At 35.0% G+C, this 18,431-nt stretch overlaps 1 protein-coding gene across 2 annotated transcripts in view; it reads left to right on the top strand.

Annotated features, from left to right (window-relative positions):
• The window catches only part of LOC149550590 (1-acyl-sn-glycerol-3-phosphate acyltransferase PLS1-like), an 85,029-nt gene that overhangs the window by 46,805 nt on the left and 19,793 nt on the right, over positions 1 to 18,431 (top strand). Inside the window, exons 6-10 of one of the 2 annotated variants that reach the window (XM_089793576.1) lie at positions 9,760 to 9,837; positions 9,932 to 10,090; positions 10,810 to 10,935; positions 11,168 to 11,260; positions 11,442 to 11,528. In XM_089793576.1, the coding sequence (XP_089649702.1) occupies positions 9,760 to 9,837; positions 9,932 to 10,090; positions 10,810 to 10,935; positions 11,168 to 11,260; positions 11,442 to 11,528 (543 nt within the window). The remainder of the gene's footprint in view (positions 1 to 9,759; positions 9,838 to 9,931; positions 10,091 to 10,809; positions 10,936 to 11,167; positions 11,261 to 11,441; positions 11,529 to 18,431) is intronic. The other variant, XM_089793577.1, reaches the window with a different exon arrangement.

Here is an 18,431-nt window from a genome sequence, read left to right on the forward strand (position 1 = left end):
TGGAAGAAGACACTTGCACAGATATTGTTGGACCAACACCTAACGATCAACTTGATGGAAATAAGAGTTCTAATAGCAACCCTTTGAATAAGCAAGCTCTACCGGTGGTTGTTCAACTTGGTCATGTGGACTTGATCGAGGATTGTTTGTAGGAGCAATCTTTACAGTTGGTTGAATATGGATTTCACCCTGTGCCTGGGCCCGAGGCACACATGATTTGCCACCTCTTCATGTGAAGGGCGTCTACTTGGAAACTACAAGTTGTACCTAAGCTATGAGATCCTTGAAGAAATTTATGAGCATGATGGTATGAAGGCTTTGGATCTGATCATTGAGGTGTCTCAGTGGGATTCTAATGATTGGGCATGGCCATGTTTATATTAGAGTGGCGCAATGAAAGTCAGATATTTACTTTTCTTGCCTACATCCAAGTGTGTGTACATGATCATGATGTGGCATTACGACTTTAGTAGGTAAAACTATTAGTGTCCACTCTTGGTTTGGGATCTTGGAGCTGCAATGGGAAAACTGTTTGACGATGGATTGCTTGAGGGCAAGCGATCTTTGGGCGGAGAGGATTTGTAATGTCCTCAATTTTTAATAAAATATTTTAACTAGGTTAAGTAATTAAATAGTCCTAAAAATTAAATAATATCACAAGGTCTTATTTAATTAATAAAGGGGCCCAATTTTTATTAATTATTCGTAGGTGTTTGTTGTGTCGACATTCTTTGTAAACTCTTGGAAGTTTTCTTTGAAGGGGTATTTATGTGCGACATGTAGGAAGTTGTTGGTATGCGATTTGGATTATTTTTATTGTACTGCGAATTCTTGTCGAAGCTCAGTGTTGTTCGCCATTTCGGAAGTGAAAGATCTTCCTTATTTGGCTTTAAACCTCACCTTTTTCTAGTATTGTTTACCATTTTGGTGGGATTTAACCCTCACCCTATTTTGTCCTCTATACTGCTTTGCTTTGGATCTGGTACATTTGGAGCACCATCCTTGTTTACAATTGAAGTCAAATTTAATTTGTAAACCTTTCTTGTATGTATCAATTATTCAATTCTTGCAATATCTGGTGTTTCAATATTCAATTTGTATGCACAAGTATAGATCAATGACAATTACTTATTAGTCTATCATTATCATGACATTATCACCACTTGACCATTTGACATAATTGAGACCTCTGATGAAGTAGGTTAGAATAATTCCCGTGCAGACAATTAAGTGGAAATCTAAGACCGTACAAACTTTCACCGTATGTAAGGACTAGATCGGTGACACTTCCAAAGAAACATTCTTGCATATTCACCATATGTACGTGGGACCCAACATACATACTAACAAGTAGAGGATGCATTGTACTACACCCATTTGGAGTCAAACATAGTATGACAATCATTGGGATTTCGAATCCGTATGACTTAATCTCATCTCACCATGCAACCTTGGCAAGCTTTTGACATCTGTACAAACTTTGTCCATAGGACATCATCACTTTGATCGTACGACATCCATAGTTGCTCCGTCACTTTCGTATGATCAATTCCAATTAGTGACGGGTTGAAATACGTTATAAAGGGAGTGTACAGAAGCAAAACATTACATAAATTTTGATTGTTGATTTGCTCGGATCATCTAATTTGAAGTACTATAGAAGACTGTCTAGTTTGACAATGATTCCTCAATTAGGATGGGAGAAGGATCCAAGTACCAAGTGGTGTCCACTAGAGCATTGTAGAGCCTAGAATATCACCTTGAGTCCAAGGAAAATCATCGTTGAGACTGCACTAGTGTAGAATTTCAACTTTGTAATGTAAGATAAGAATAAGGTGAATCGTGTTGTGAGCCTATCGTGGCATAGACTTTTGTTGTTATTTTGATTTTACAATGTTTCATAGCTAGCCTTTAAAAACACCATATTTGTGTGCATTTGGAAATAAGTTGCACTTCAGGTGGCTCATAATGGATAGTAAAGAAGGGAGACATGAGCTTGTGCCTTGCACACATGCCTTGTAGACAAGGACCTCCATTTCTCTCACACCCTTAGTTTAGCTTAGCATTTTATCATTTCTCTACGTTTGGAGTGTTTTTGTCAATATTTTGCATTTCATCTTTGCATTTAGGGAAATTGAATTTATTTTGCATCATAGAGATTAAGCTAGTTTAAACTCAAAAGCCTACTTATAAGTGAATAAGAAAGGATTTGCATTAAGTGAATAAGAGAGAATTGGGAAATTGGAAAAATAAGTATAGAATGGCTAGAGCTCCCATGGTTATCTAAATCTAAAGTGTCATTTTGATGTTCCCATGATTTTGCAATTTTCAAGTGTCATGGAACAACTAAGTAGAGTTAAAAAGAAATATGGCTAGGTAATAAGTATGGACATTTGTAATGCCCATGGATATCTCCATCACAAATAGACAAGAAAGAGAATATGAAAGGAATATCATCTAAGAGAATGTCAAAATTTTGCTTTAGGTGGAAATTTCTCCTAAAGAGAATTCCACAACGAAGGAGTGGCAGACTTCTAGCAATGATGGGGAGTAGGCTATGTTTTGGATAAATCCAAAGGGGGTAAAATCCCTAACATTGGAAAATATCCAACATACCAAAATCCCTGACATAGTATAAAGGCCACTAGAAAAGAATGTAGATCCTAGTGCTTTTATGATCATGGTGAGGATAGTGGCATAACACGGAAAATCCAAAAAGGCGTGAAATCCTTTCCCTATCTATCAACCTGCCATTCTTCCAATCCACTCCATTTTCATCTCAATTCTACTTGCCATCATTCTTGAGCTCTAAAGTCTAATTTGAAGACATGAAAGGCGTCTCATTCTAGTCTAATTTCCCTCGACATCTGATTTTCCCAAGGCTAAGATCCCAATCCAATATTCCAAACATGAATTTAAAAATCACCTGCAAATCCCAAATTTCGAAGAAAGCCTCCAAATCCGGAAATCCAAAAACCCTCATCACACCTGCCAAATCCGAGTACCCTCCTCATACCAGTCATAATGCAAAATGAGCTATATCCTCCTTTGGTGGGCATTATAGTGTAAAATCGGAAATCCAAGCATGCAAATCCAAAGATCCCTTCCATGCCTGCCTTTCCTTCCAATTCCAAAATCTTCAACTTGCACCAAGATCCAATTCTTCATTCCTTATCCAAATCCACAACTCCCTTCCAAGTCTGACATCCCTCTGTAAGCTGTGAGGTCTTATCTCTTCATAACAGTCCAAATACAGAATATTGGAAGATTCTCACCACTCCTTTCCATGCTTGAAAAGTCCAATCCGAGATGTGGAGAGTTCACTCCATTCTAAAACTATGAATTTGGAATCCTCTTTAAGGCGGAATCCCATTCCAAGATATGAATAATTGCCCACCATTCCATTGCAAGACATAAAATCCATTCATCTTTAGAGTGAAAATGCTAATCCAAGGAGAGCTACAAATGCTGCCATTTCAGCTGAAGCTGGAAATCCTAATTCAAAATGTGATGAATGGATAGTGCTTTTTCCAAGACTTAATGAAAATCTTAATCCACTCTTATCTTGGTCCAACCTGACATTCCATTATTGTGAGTTAAAGTCTATCCAAAGTCTGAAATGATGCTAATCCTCCTATGCTATGCTAAATTTGCGATCCATTGATGCCTATCTATTGCATTGTCATTACTCTTTGATTCTAACAATCCAAAATGAATGAGTGTAATGAAATTGAATTTCAATGTTCTTGATTATGCCTAAACAGTTTTTGGTGTTCTCGTGTAGATATTTGAGGATATATTTGTGAAACATGAAAATATGGACAGATGCCTCTGAAAGGATCAAAGAGTGATGTTCCATCAAAAACACTCAAGATTGACAAGTTACAAGATCATTCAAACTGATTATGACTACAAGGGCATTCAACATTCCTACACACAGGCAAATGTATCCATTGAATAAGCCCAAGGAACAATTTCAAAATTCTTGGAATAAAGAAGAAGTTCTTGGAGAATATCAGTAGAAGATTGAAATATTTAGAGGAGACATATTCAAAATTAGTAGTTAGTGATACAGTTAGGAAGCGTAGTTGCTACAGCAGTAGGAATCGATGAACAAGAATCATTGTAATCAGCATCTGAAGTTAATGCGAGTGGAACATTGAAATTATGGTATCTTTGTGTTTTTCTGAAGAATGCATGGTTTCTATTCCTCAATTTTAATTTGGTTCAGTGATTTTGATGGTGAAATGTGAAGATATTTGATTGGTTTCTGGTTCATACCATTTGTATCTCGCTGATGTAAGTTAGTGCATGATAAGTCTGAACCTAATTGTGCATTAGTTCAATTGTGAATGTATGTTTGAGTTGCAGTAGTATTGGCCCTTGGATACTTGAATGTATGTTTAAAATATAATTTTTTTTTGTTTCCTTTGAAGATTTCACTATTTCTTTGGTGTTGTGAGTAGTCTGATTAAGTAGAAATCAGTTTATGGGATCCTTCTGTCTGTAACATCATCCATTACTGTATTGTTTTTAGGATTTTTAATTAGCTTTCTGAACCTTATTTCATTTTGCTATTTATTTTGAAGCAGTTTAGTAGTGGTAGTAAAGTATTATAGTGAGAGAGAGAATTGTTCACAGTCGAGGGGCATTTGTGTAAGTGCCCTTGTGACTACCAGCAAATCGTATCATACAACTGAGTCTATCCAAGTTAAGTCAAGACTTGACATTAGGAACCTTGGCGTTGTCTCATCCAATCTGGTCTAATAGCACCTGAGATTTCCTTTTTCAAGAGATGATAGAATATACTTGGTATATGTTGTTGTGTTGGTGGTGTGCAAAACCCTCATAAACAAGGCCAAAGTTAAGAAACTTAGCTGCAAAGATCTGAGGTTAGCCTTTAAATACACTTGTAGATCTGAACTGGGGAGATGAATGGGCTAATAGGAAGATTGAATATGGTTAATAAGATGACGGTGACAAGCTAGGATAAAAGTATTTGCTAATTTCCATGCAACCATCTTTGCACACTAGTCAGTACATAAAAGGGTAGGGTATGCAATTTAAGCATTACCAGTATGAACAATTTATATTAACTGCTTGGGTTTCTAAACTATTCTCCAGTGCCAGTAAAATTTATATTATGCTTTGAGTCCCCATTAAATATTCAAATGGTTCCTTGTGGTTTGTGAGTTTCATAGTATTCTTTATGGCATATAGGTCCTTCCTGTAACAAAGTTATAAAGGACCTGCTAGTAGTAGCTAGAAACTATTGTCAGCTATCATGCTAGTCCTTTAATTGAGTGTCCATGTGGTCAGGGTTCAAGATACAAGGCAATTACTGTTGGGTGGATATTTTGCAACCGACAGTTTTGGGTAAAAATTCAGTCGCAAAATAGGATGACCAGCCACAGCGTGTGAGACAGAGTCTCTCCTACCTTAAAGAGAAGGCTCCTCCTTCTCACTGTTCTTTGGATCAACTCAAGGTAGCAAGAAATTGAGAGATTTATAAAGGTGGTGTTACTATTATCCTTTCTTCTTAACTTTCAAGAAAGGATCCACTTATTCGTAAGGCGAATAATGGGCAAGGTGAATCTCTAATTACACTTCTATCACGAGCTGGAAACAGTGATACCGATAAATTTTAACTAACTCAAAGGCTAGCCAAAATGTACCAGTTTGGCTCTAAGTCCTTTTGTACTTCTATGTAGTAAAAGTTTTACAATTAGGGCACAAAGACTCCTAAAAGTAAGAACAATCTAACTATTTTGCGAATTAAGATGAAAATACAAGCCACAGACAAAGCTTCTAGCTGTGGATTTTCACAATTGTTCCTGGTCAAAGCTCGGGCTTCAATTGTTTCTTAACTCTCTATGCTCTTTTATTGAACAAACAATAATAACATGAATCAAGACAATAAGCACAAATTATAGTCAAAGCTTCTAATTTGTTCTATCACAATTGCTTCTAGTCAAAGCTTCGAATCCAATTGCTTCTTTTATTCACTTTTCTCCCAAATTCGTACTACACAATCAAAGTTATGCTTGCACAAATGTGGCAGAGCTTTCTTGTATACAACAAAAGATAATTTTTACAATGAGGGGGCACTGCTTTATACAGGCAAAGAAGTTGAGAAAAAGGGGGAGGAAAAAGTGGGAGCAACTCAACCAACTTTGACCAAGTCTAACTACAAGAGAAAATAAAGGGTTACATGCAACTGCACGTGCAACTCACATTACATCTTTTACATACACATGTAACTCGCATTACATGTAATTACACTTTTACATGTAATACATCTTCTCCAACTACAAACATGAAAGAAGAAGAAAGAAGACAGAAGAGAAAAGAACAATTTTGAAAGGACTTGTACTTGACGATGCAATCCTAGATGATAACAGGATTGGGAGTTCCTATACCTTGTACTGCTGCATTCACGTTGATAATCACAGTGTTGCGTCTTTTGATAACCTCTAGCTGTCTTTGATGAATTGTCCATTATCATGTGGAAACTTGATGTGATCCATCTTTTCTCGCTCAAATTATCGTGAATTCTCCTTTGTAGATTAGCACAAACTGGAGCCTTTGACACTTTGAAAACCTTCTTGACGATGTTCGGATGTACACTCAGAACAACTTTCCATCAGCACCTTTAACTCATGTACACTCAGAACAACTTTCCATCAGCATCTTCAACTCCTTTTTTTTTTTTTTTTTTTTTTTTAAAGTAAAGTGCTTGGCGCATGGGAATGCGTGTAAATGGAAATTACTGATTTTCAAAAAGTGACTTGGGCTTTCAAGATGTCACTGCATGGAAAATGGATTACATGTAAATGCAACATGTAGCGGAAGGTGGAGGGTGAAATGAGATGCAAGTGTAAGTGAAAGATACGCTTTACATGCATATGCGGATGAAGGTTAAGATGAAAAGCATGGAAAGATACGGAAACATGTATTTGCTCATGGAGGTGTGAATGCATATGGAGAGGAGAAAATGACATCTTTTTGACTTTTCAAAAAGTGACTTTTAGTCAAAATTGGACCTTTTAGATGCAATTACACGTAAGATATTTCGTGTAATCGTGTTGTGCGAATGAAAGCGAAAAATGAGATGGATGAAAACGGAAGTGGAAAATGGGATTACATGCATATGCGGATGGCGAATGGGATGAAAAACATGTAATCACATTTCATTGAGTGAGAGATGAAGTGTTGTGAGATGGAAATGGAAAGTGGAGTGAAGTGAAATGTGCTCAAGTTCTTGGGAAAGAACTTGCAATTTCTTCCAAATGGAGAAAAAACCGAAATGCAAACAAGCAAAACATAAAAACAAACACAAAATAAACACATGCTTTTGGCAAAATACTCAAACATGTCAACAAGGAAACCACTTCAATATGCAAATTCGAATTTGGAGTTTGGGGAAATTCCAAAAGTGTGAAAATGAGAGTTTTCATCATTTTTAAAGGCAAAATGCACTTTTCATGGCATATATATGAACAAATGGGCAATTTCAAGCTAAAATATGCATGGAAATAGCAAGATTAGCACAAATTAAATAGCAAGAAAGAAAGGGTCCACTTGTATGAAGATTAAATTCCAAAAGTGAAGGAGAAAGAGCCAAAATAGCAAGTTTTGTACAGACAAATTCTCCCTTAAATCCAGATTTTCAAACAATCTTTTGACTTTTTCCGCACTTGTATGTAATGGACATTCATTGGTCGGATTTGACATGAAAGTGCCAAATAAATGGTCTCTAAAAACAATATCATGCATTTAAAATTCAAAAACAATCCCTCTTGATCAAAGGTATGGGCTGGAAATGCATTTTTTGAATTTTTTGAACAAAAAAATGACTTTTTAATTCAAAAATCTGGGTCGTTTTTGCAAAAACGTGACTAAAAAATGCATGTTTTAAAATCATTTTTGACTTGTGAATGCAAAAACGACTTTCCCAAATGGATATACATGGATCAAAATGCAAAAAAGTGACTTCAAAACACATAAAAGTGGATTAAAACTCCAATTTTCCGGGCATTTTAAGCAAAAACGCGTTTCTCCAAGCAAAAATGATTTGTTGTTTTAACACCAAAATGATGATCACAATGTAATGGAATCAACAAATAAGGTCAAAACAATTTGATTCCAAGCAAAAACATGTTCCAAATTTGAAGATTTATGGAGTTTTTTGCAAAATTGTGCCCTATCTTGCGAGTTTTGAACACATTTTTGGGTGCAATATACTGATTTTTGATGAGGGCAAAATGATCACCTCTCCAAAACATTATGAATGCAACTGATTTCATCCAAATCCATGGAGAAAATTAAAAGTTATGATCAAAATAGGAGGTTTCTGGAGCAAGAACATGTTTTCTTCACATAATAGGACATTTTTATGTTCATTACATATTTTAAAACATGTAGGAAGGCAAAAGAGGACCTTTTAGAGTTCAATGCATGTTTTAAAATATGTCTTGAGATATAATCTCACTTTTTGAAGCCCATTACATATATTAAAATGTGCAAGTCTCCAAAATCTCACTTTTCGGAGTTACATATTTTATAAACATATCTCACCTTTTTCATGCACAAGTATGAAAAATCAACTTTTCATGTCATTGCATCAAAAAGGTCCACTTTGACAAGCTTTTGATGTAATGACTTGAAAAAGGTCTTAAAAATGAATTTTTATATGCATTAGCATAAAAAGTTTCCACTTTTCATAGTTTTTTACATGCAAATGCATATAAAATGTCCACTTTTAGACTTTTAAGTTATGCATTTCACTTATTTTTATAAAAATGTCAACAATATGGGTCAAAAATAATATTTATGTATTATATTAATCAATATAAGTCACAAACATTAAGTTAAAGTGACATTTATATAAGTATTTGATTTAAAAATCAAAAATTTAAAAAGTAACTATATAGTTCTATAGTCACTTTAAGTGAAAAATTAAAAAGTAACTCAACTTAAAATTATAACATAAAGTGCACTATAGTCACTTTAAGTTATAAATTTAAATGAAAAGTAACTTTAAAACATAACAAAAAGTGAGTAAAATGTTATATTTTCAAAAAGTGAATGTCAAAATGAAAATGTCCACTTTTGAGGCACTAAAATGACCATATCTTTTGATTGACAACTTCGATTGACCTCTAGGTTAGACCAAATCGAAGGGGAAAACGAAAGGCATGACATGAGCAAAACCAAAGGACTAAAAACAAACAAACGCAAACTCAAAAGCAAAAATAAAGAACTTTGAAGGCTTCAAAAATCAAGCAAAGGCTCGACAGAAAGCAAAACGAAAAAGACTTGACGAAGGCCTTCAGTAAAAGGATTCATTGTATCAATTGGTATCGATTGGTTAATCAGTACTAACCAATTAAATAATGAAATAAACTCAAATTAATGCGAAACTAATTTGAAAAAGTTTCGTACTGTTACCTATATTTTGTGGTGACAAAATGCAGGACAACAATTACTAATTTTTCTTATTATAAGCAGAGGTTTGCCAATCAATGGACGAGTTACCATCAAAGAACAAATTATTGTAGGTTTGCTACAATTTGCATTTTTTGATGTGCTGCATTTGTGACATTTAGTTACAAGAATTTCTTTTCAGGATGGTTATACATGCATATGTAAAAACATACAATCCAGTGACAGGCTAAGGTACTTTCATTGTAACACCTCATTGTATTTCATTTTCTGTTCTACTTCATTGATTCTTGTTTTATGCCTAATTTTATGTAGGTGATGGGCTGGTCTATGTGGTTTTCAGAGTATGTATTCCTTGAGAGAAGCTGGGCGAGGGATGAGGCCAGATTAGAGGTATTCACTGGCTTTCTGTAGAATATTGAACAGGGTGGCTGATTTTAGTTCACTCGCTGGACCATAGCTAATCAACTGTAATTTGCCATTTCAGTCAGGCTTACAGCGATTGAAAGATTTTACTCAGCCTTTTTGGCTGGCTCTTTTTGTAGAAGGCACCCGCTTTACAAATGCTAAGTTGCTTGCAGCTCAGGAGTACGCAGCATCTAAAGGGTTGCCAGTTCCAAGGAATGTGCTGATCCCTCGTACTAAGGCAAGTTTCTTTAATTAAAATTTGAAGGTTCAATTTAAAAGGAAAACAATCTAATTATACCTACTCATTGTAATCTTGCTGTTTGCAATTGTGACTAACATGGTTATGCAGGTAATTTTAGCTTTTGCCCTTGCGATTAGTTAGATTTTATATAGCTAGCATGCTTTCTATTTCTAAAACTTATCTGCAGAGTGCTTGTCTTTCAGGCTTTCATCCATGCATATCTTCTTGTTATTTGCATTTTCCTACAAAATTTTAGTTTAGGGATTAGAAATCACAATATTACATTGTTTCATTTGACTCTTGAATGTGATTTGTCTGTTTGTACATGCCAAATTTTATTCTCTTAACAGTGATCATCTAATATGTATTTAAAATTCATTTTTATCTGGTTTTTGTAATCTCTGCTGGGCAACATATGTTTTTGCTTCCATGGAAAGTTATGCTTTGTGTAACCGGGCATTAGAGGTTTCTAGAAAGAGTTCATTGAAGAAGCAAATTCTTGTATCCACTTTCATTTCAATTACCAACAAATGCATACATCTAGAAATATGGATATCATTTTTTCATAAAAATATACTGGATTCGACTTCTTTAGTACTGACCTTTCTGTAGAAATTGTCTTCATACAATTAGCAGAATGTAGTATGGTATGAGTTGTTTCCTGAACTAGCATCATTATCTTTCCAATTCTGAAATGATGTTGTATTGGGTTCCAGGGGTTTGTTTCAGCTGTTAGCAACATGCGATCATTTGTTCCTGCCATATATGATGTCACTGTTGCTGTTCCTGTTGATGAGGCTTCTCCTACAATGCTACGTCTTTTCAAGCGCCAACCATCTGTGGTGGGGGTTTGAATAATTGCATTCTACAAATTAAATGACCTTCAACATTTTTGAATGTTTCTATTTAGTGCTTCCCTCCGGAGTTTCTATGTAAACAGTTTTTAATTATATGAACCCTTATTTTTTTATATCTTCATCTTGTATTTGAATAAGATAGATCCTAAATTCTGAGTCTAGTTTTAAAACTTTTTAAGCTGTTCCTGCTTATTGAACTTGATTTACTGTTGCGTAGTTGCATGTCCATATCAAGCGACATCTCATGAGTGAGTTGCCCAACACAGATGATGGAGTTGCACAGTGGTGCAAAGATACATTTGTTGCAAAGGTGTGCTTTGAAAAATTACAAAAAGGATTTTGTTTACATTGCATGGATTGCTACAAACAAATTCAACATTTTCAGCCAAAATATAAATGCAATAATAAGTGGATGTGCTATGGTGAACCTTCAGAGGTGGCTTTGAAATAGTGGTACATGCTAATACACATTTGTTGTTGATGATGAGCAGGATGATTTATTAGATAGACATAGAAGTGAAAACACATTTGGAGAGGAACTCTATCAACCAATTGGTCGTTCTATGACTCCATTGTTGGTAATATACAATTTAAATATACCAGAAGTTCTGTTTATGTGAAACATATTTTATTATTTTCTTTTATGAGTTTTATCCACTACAATGTGCAAGTCTATTACCTCATCAAATTTTCCAAGTAAACTGAATAAATGCTGTAACTACATGAGTGTAAGGGAAGTGAGTGTAAAGTTGATATAAAGGTTCAGAAAATCTGCTAGGGCAAATATCAAATTCAATTCGGCAAGGTATTTTCATATCATAGCGAGCCTCCATAAAGAGACACGCCTTAATTTACAAGCTTTAGACTTGGCTGGTTTTGAAACAAGATTCTGACTTTTCTAAAAGTTAGACTGAGTGAGGCTGTAGGTCATGGAAGGAATATATTTTTAAATAGTATAAGCTTTTTATTTGTGTATTTGGGGATTTTGACATGACATACCATGGGATGGGTGCCTACTTAGACATGAGAGAAAAATCAAGGCAACAGATTTGCCTATTGGATTTATATCATTACATAAAAGCAGTGTAATATAGGGACGTGCACCCGCCTCCCAAACCTCGAAGTACTCGTCCCTGAGATGTCCCCGCACAGGGTGCTTGAGTACCCAAGTACCCCCACCTCCACCATTCCGCAACCATGCTGCTGCTGGGATGGGTACTTGAATTTCTATTTGAATTTTGATTTTTGAATGTTACCATTGGGTATGTAATATCTTACTGTGCTAAATGTTCAATAGTTCTAGCTCATGTTGCAATTTTGCTATATTCAATTTTTTAAATTTGTTACGTTCTACTAAAACATAATTTCATAACTAGCATTTCAAATTCTATGTGTATACTATACAACACCCCTCCCTGCCCTGTCCTCCCATTGCTGCCGTCCCTATGCCATTCCCTAGTCGTCTCGAAAATGAGGATCATTTTCCCTGCGTCCCATAAACTCATCTCGACGTCTTGACATACCCCAGTACTATGGTAACACTGCATAAAAATCTGTCAAAAATAAGCTGGTTTATGATGCAAGAGCATCTTGCATCACAAAAACAAAGGGGGCATGATAAAAAAAAAAATTGTGGAGGAGAGAGTGACGAAAATTAGAGGAAAAATAATAAAAAAATAAAAAAAAGAAAGAGGGGAAAAAGGTATTTCGTTTACCAAGGTGCTTGGGTGTCATAAAATAGAAAAGTAAATAAAAATGGTTGTCATTTCATTTATCGAGGTCTGTAGGTGACAGGTGTCATAAAATAGAAAAATAAATATAAATGGTTGTCATTTCATTTATTGAGGCGTGTAGGTGGCATTTTAGAAGTTTGTGGAAAGTCTCTTAAATCATGCATTTAATATTTGTTTTGATCCACAACGGAAATGTAATTTTCTAATTGGCTACATGGTGGTGCTTAGTTGTACTTGAGTGGGAATTTAATATTTGTTGTAAGGTAGTTACATTTACCTTTTATCTCACATTGGTTGTGTTTGTAATATCTTGGATGGTAAGTGCCTATATAAGCAAGGCATATGAACATTTGTGATCAAGCTCTCAAGGTGTGATCTCTTCTTGTATAGAAGCTCTCATGGTGTAATCTCTTGTAAGCAAGCTTGGAGGTGAAAGATCTTAGCGTGTAAGATCTTGAGATGAAGTCTCTTCTTGGTGAAGCTCTTCTTTGTGAAAGTTCTCTTGGTGGACGCTCTTGGTGAAGCTCTTGGTTTGAAGACTCTTCTTGTGGAAGTTATTAGTTTGTGAAACTTTTGGTTTGCAAGCTAGTTGGAAGCTCTCTCATATTGTTAGAGTTTGGAGTTCTCTCATTTGGATAATTTGTAAGGATTTTCAAGTATAATAAAAGCATGCTTTGTGAAGTATTTTGTCTTCTCTTTATCTCCATATTATTGTGTTTATGATTAAAAAGTTGGTAAGGGTGGTGTGGCTCGTCATCAGTTTAGTATGTGCACATTATACTCTTAGTTTGAACTAATAGGCTGTTTTAAATTGATAATTTTTTTTTAAAGGTGTTGGGTGGATATTTTGCAATCGACAGTTTTGTGAAAATCCAGTCACAAAATAGGTAGACCAGCCACAGCGTGTGAGACAAAGTCTCGCCTACATTAAAGGGAAGGTTCCCCCTTCTCACGATTCCTTGTATCAACTCAAGGTAAGCAAGAAGTTGAGAGATTTGTGAGGGGTGTTACCAATATTCTTTCCTCTTAACTTTCAGGAAAGAATCCACTTACTTGAGAACCGAGTAATGGGCAAGATGAAATCTCTAACTATATTTCTATCTAGTAGCTAGATACGGTGATACCAATAAACCAACACCAACTCAAAGGCTGATTGAAAGCGTACCAGTTTGGCTCTAAGTCCTATTTTAACCTATTCTATCAGAATAACCTCTACCATTGGGGCACAAAGACCTTCAGAAGTAGGGAATTCTAACTATTTTTTGTGAATTTGAGATGGTAAGCTACAGTCAAAGCTCTTAGTCTATGTATCACCACAATCTTTACTAGTCAAAGCTTCGGTTCCGATTGCTTCTTAACTGACTATGCTCTATTATTGAACACACAATATAACATGAATCAAAGATAATAGACACAAACTATAGTCAAAGCTTCTAATTTGCTCTATTACAATTGCTTCCAATTAAAGCTTCGAATCCAATTGCTTCTTTCATTCATTTTTCTCCCAAATTCATACTACACAATCCAAGTTATGCTTGCACAAGTGTGGCAGAGTTTTCTTGCACACAACAAAAGATGATTTTTACAATGAGGGGGCACTCCTTTATATAGGCAAAGGAGTTCAGAAAAAGATTGAGGATAAAGTGGGAGCAACTCAACCAACTTTGACCCTGTCAAACTAATAAGAGAAATTATTGGATTATATGTCATAAGGACATGTAAATTGTATTACATGTAATTACACATTTTGATGTAATATATCCTCTCCATCTACAAACATGAAAACTAAAGAAGGAAGAAGACGAAAGAGAATTGAAACAATCCTAGGGATTGTTCTGAAGGGCCTTGTACTTGGCGATGCTATCCTAGATGATAACAGGTTCAAGAGTTCTTATATTTCGTGCCACTGCATTTACCTTGATAATCATAGTGTCGCATTTTTTGATAGCCTCTGACTCTCTTAGACGAATTGTTGTCATTTGCAAACTTGATGTGATCAAACTTTTTCTCATTCAAGTTGTCGTGAATTCTCCTTTGTAGATTGGCACATTTTGGAGTCTCCAACATCATTTGAACACCTTCTGTATGGTGTCCGCATGTAAACTTGGAGCAACTTTCCCATCGGCACCTGCAACATTTTTTTCTTTTTCAAAGCAAAGTGCTTGGTGCATTCTCACACAAACTTAGGGTCCAAAGCTGCCATTGGGAACGTGGTGACAAAATGAATTACTGCTTCTTTGATTTGAAGCACACCTTTATTTGATGTCTTCATTCTTTATAGAAATTCAGACATATCTTGACTTGCTACAACATGAAAGTTTCAATAGGATTGAATTTATCATTCGAAGATATGGATCCTGACTCCATGAGAATATTGGCAAAATGGATCTCTAAGGAACAATATATTTGGAGTATTCATTAGATACTCATGGAACATATGCAATGAATTGGATGTGATATGGAAAGTACATGTGGAGGGCTAAAATAGGATTTAGGAAGATGGATGACATGTAAATACGTATGGGAAAAGGATGAGTTCTTATAAAGATGCCTTGAGTAATGAAGGCTAAGTGCATGGGAATGTGTGCAAATGATAAATTTTGACATTAAAAGTAACCTTTAGTTAAAAATAGTTTCTGTGGATATCATTACACAAAGTGAATTACATGTAAAACGAACGTGCATTTAGGTTCGGAAGATGGAAATGCGTGTAAATGGGAACGAAGGATGAGATTGCATGTAAATGCGGATGAAGGGTGGGATTACATGTAATTGCATTTGGAGAATGAAACACAATGTGCTATGGCATGTAATGAAACGATGCACTTGCATGAAAAGGGTGAAGAGATGGAATGGAGGGAAAAACTCTTAAAGTTCTTGGGAAAGAACTTGCAATTTCTTCAACAAGTAGAAAAATGAAAAAGCAAACAAACAACCAACGAAAACAAGCACAAAGCAAACACATACCTTTGGTCTTAGAATCAAACATGTCAACAAGCAAGTTTCTTTCAAGTGCGAATTCGAATTTGAAGTTTGGGGAAAATCCAAGAGTGTGAAAATGAGAGTTTTCATCATATTTAAAGGCAAAATGCACTTTTCATGGCATATATATGAATAAGTGTGCAACACAAACCTAAAATATGCATCAAAATAGCAAGATAAGCATGAATTAGTAAGCAAGATTGCAAATGTCCACTTCGAGATCAAAGAGCCAAAATAGCAAGTTTTATAGACTTGAAGACCAATTCTCCCTCAAATCTCGATTCACAAACAACTATTTGACTTCCTTCGCACTTGCAAATAGTGAATGATTAATGAGCATTCAATGGTCGAATTTGGCATGAGAATGCCAAAATCGTGGTCTCCAAAGGCAATAGCATGCATTAAAACTAAAAAACAACCTCAATTGATCCAAACATATGGGCTGGAAATGCCATTTTTTGGGTATTTTAAACAAAAGTGTGCTCTTTTCATGCAAAAATCTAGGCCGTGGCAAAAAAATGCAAGAATTTGAGTCTTTTTTGTCTTGGATGAGTAAAATCGTGACCCCCAAATGTATGTGTATGCATTAAAACTCCAAAATGCCCCCCTTGTGATGGATTTTGAGACATTATATGAGCAGATTTAAGCATTTTTGATGAAAAATGTGTTCTTGGAGGAACAAAACATGAAGTATTTTGGCCCTGGAATCTTCAAATTCAAGTTCACCTTTTGCAAATGCATGAAATACATACAAAACACATTCTCTAGGAGAGATTACATTTTAAAAAATAAATACCTTTTTCCTTTTTCATGCCAAACAGACTCTTGAGGAGTGTTTGCATGTTTTAAAACATGCATTTGGCCAAAAATGCACTCTTGGAGTGCTATTCACATTTTAAAAATGTCATATTACTTGCCCATGTAAAACACGCTTTGAGTGTCATTACACATTTTAAAAAATGTCATATGACTTGCCCATGTAAAACCCACTCTTAGAGTGTTATTACACATTTTAAAAATATGTCATATGCCCTCAAGGTGTAAAACGCAGTGTTGGAGTTGCATTGCATATTTTAAAAATATGAAATTGATAAGCCATTTTAGTGCAAAACGTACTCTAGAAGGGTGATTTCACATTTGAATAACTTGAATATGCATTGCTCACTCTAGAAGGCTTATTGCACATTTTAAGTTAAAGGCATTTGCATGCCTTAAGTTCAAAACTCATTCTCTAGGAGCCTTTACATATTTTACATGCAAATGGGTTAAAAGACATGTTTGCACAACTTAAGTGACCAATAAAGCACATGTTTAATTCTTTTTTGAAAAAATATTACTTAAGCTCTTAAATAATATTTACACTATATAATTTAATATATAATGTGCAAATACCATTCAAAAAGTAATATTTACTAAGATGTTTTGAATTAAAACTCAAAAATTAAATCAAACTATATAGTTAATATAGTCACTTAAGTGAAATTTAAAAAGCAACTCAACATGAAAATATAACATAAAGTGTACTATAGTCACTTAAGTGATAAAGTAACTTAAAAACATAACATAAAGTGGGTTTATGTTATATTTTTTCAAAAAGTGAATGTCAACTTTAAAATATAACATAATTTTTTAAATCATGCAGTTGCACCTGGAGAGTCCACTTTTGACTGCCAAGTCCGATTGTGCTCTAGTATTGACCAAATCGAAGATAGTGATTTGAGCAAAATCAAAAGACCAAAAGCTAACAAACTCACACTCAAAAATAAGAAAAAGGATGATGAAGGCTTCAAAAATCATGCATAGCCTCAACTATCAGAAAAATGAAAAAGACTTGACGAAAGCCTTCAAGAAAAGGATTCATTATATCAATTGGGGTTGATTGGTTGATCAATATTACCCAATTAAATAACGAACTAACTTAGAGAAATGCGAAACTAAGTTGAAAAAGTTTTGTATTGTTACCTGCATTTTGTGGCAACAAAATGCAGAACAACAAAAGGCTTAATTGTTAGAAATGGATCTGTAAACATGACCAGCCTGTCAAAATCTTGCCACTATCAGTTTAAGAGTAGCTATAAGACTTTGTGGTGGTCCAGAACATCTTAGAGAAGCCAAAAAACAAAGGAGCAGGGGCCAAAAGTTGAAGTGTTCAGTGAGGGAGGAACGCATTCGAAGCATTTGAAACCTATTTTACTACCAAAAAAGGGACCTGACATCTGGTGGAAGGGGTGGTTTTCACTTCTAAGTTCATAAATTCAATTTTTGACTGTAAGGGGAAACAAAGGTTTTGCATGGGGCAGTAGCCATCTGCTGGTATAGGAGCTTGTTTTACATGTTGTATGGGGTATAATATGCCTTTCAAACAATTAGTACTCTTCTAGAAGACACAAAAAACACAGCATGTGCAAATTTTTATCATTTGTCTATTGTTTTCTTTCCTACTTCTGAGTTTTTCCAGGCATATCTCATAAGGGAACTGAATAAAGAAATTCAATTATTTGTGAAGTGAATGTTTGAGTTGATTTTGTTAAATTTATGAACCAGAGTATAAGAATGCAATAATAGTATGCAATAACACAAAATTAATGCTTAAGACTTTATCCTGGGAAAAACCTCCTCTTTGAGGAGAACAACCCAGCCTGCAAAAACGATGATGCCTTTATTCAGATATCAAAACTGATCACAAAACTTCTCCTCCTTATTAACATCTTCAGCAAGATGGTCAATAAGCTTAACCAAACGAATCACACAATTTCTTACTGATCA

This window comes from Cupressus sempervirens, chromosome 7 (genome assembly GCF_028749045.1).
Source record: "Cupressus sempervirens isolate cs-2001-9-10 chromosome 7, ASM2874904v1, whole genome shotgun sequence".
NCBI lineage: Eukaryota > Viridiplantae > Streptophyta > Pinopsida > Cupressales > Cupressaceae > Cupressus > Cupressus sempervirens.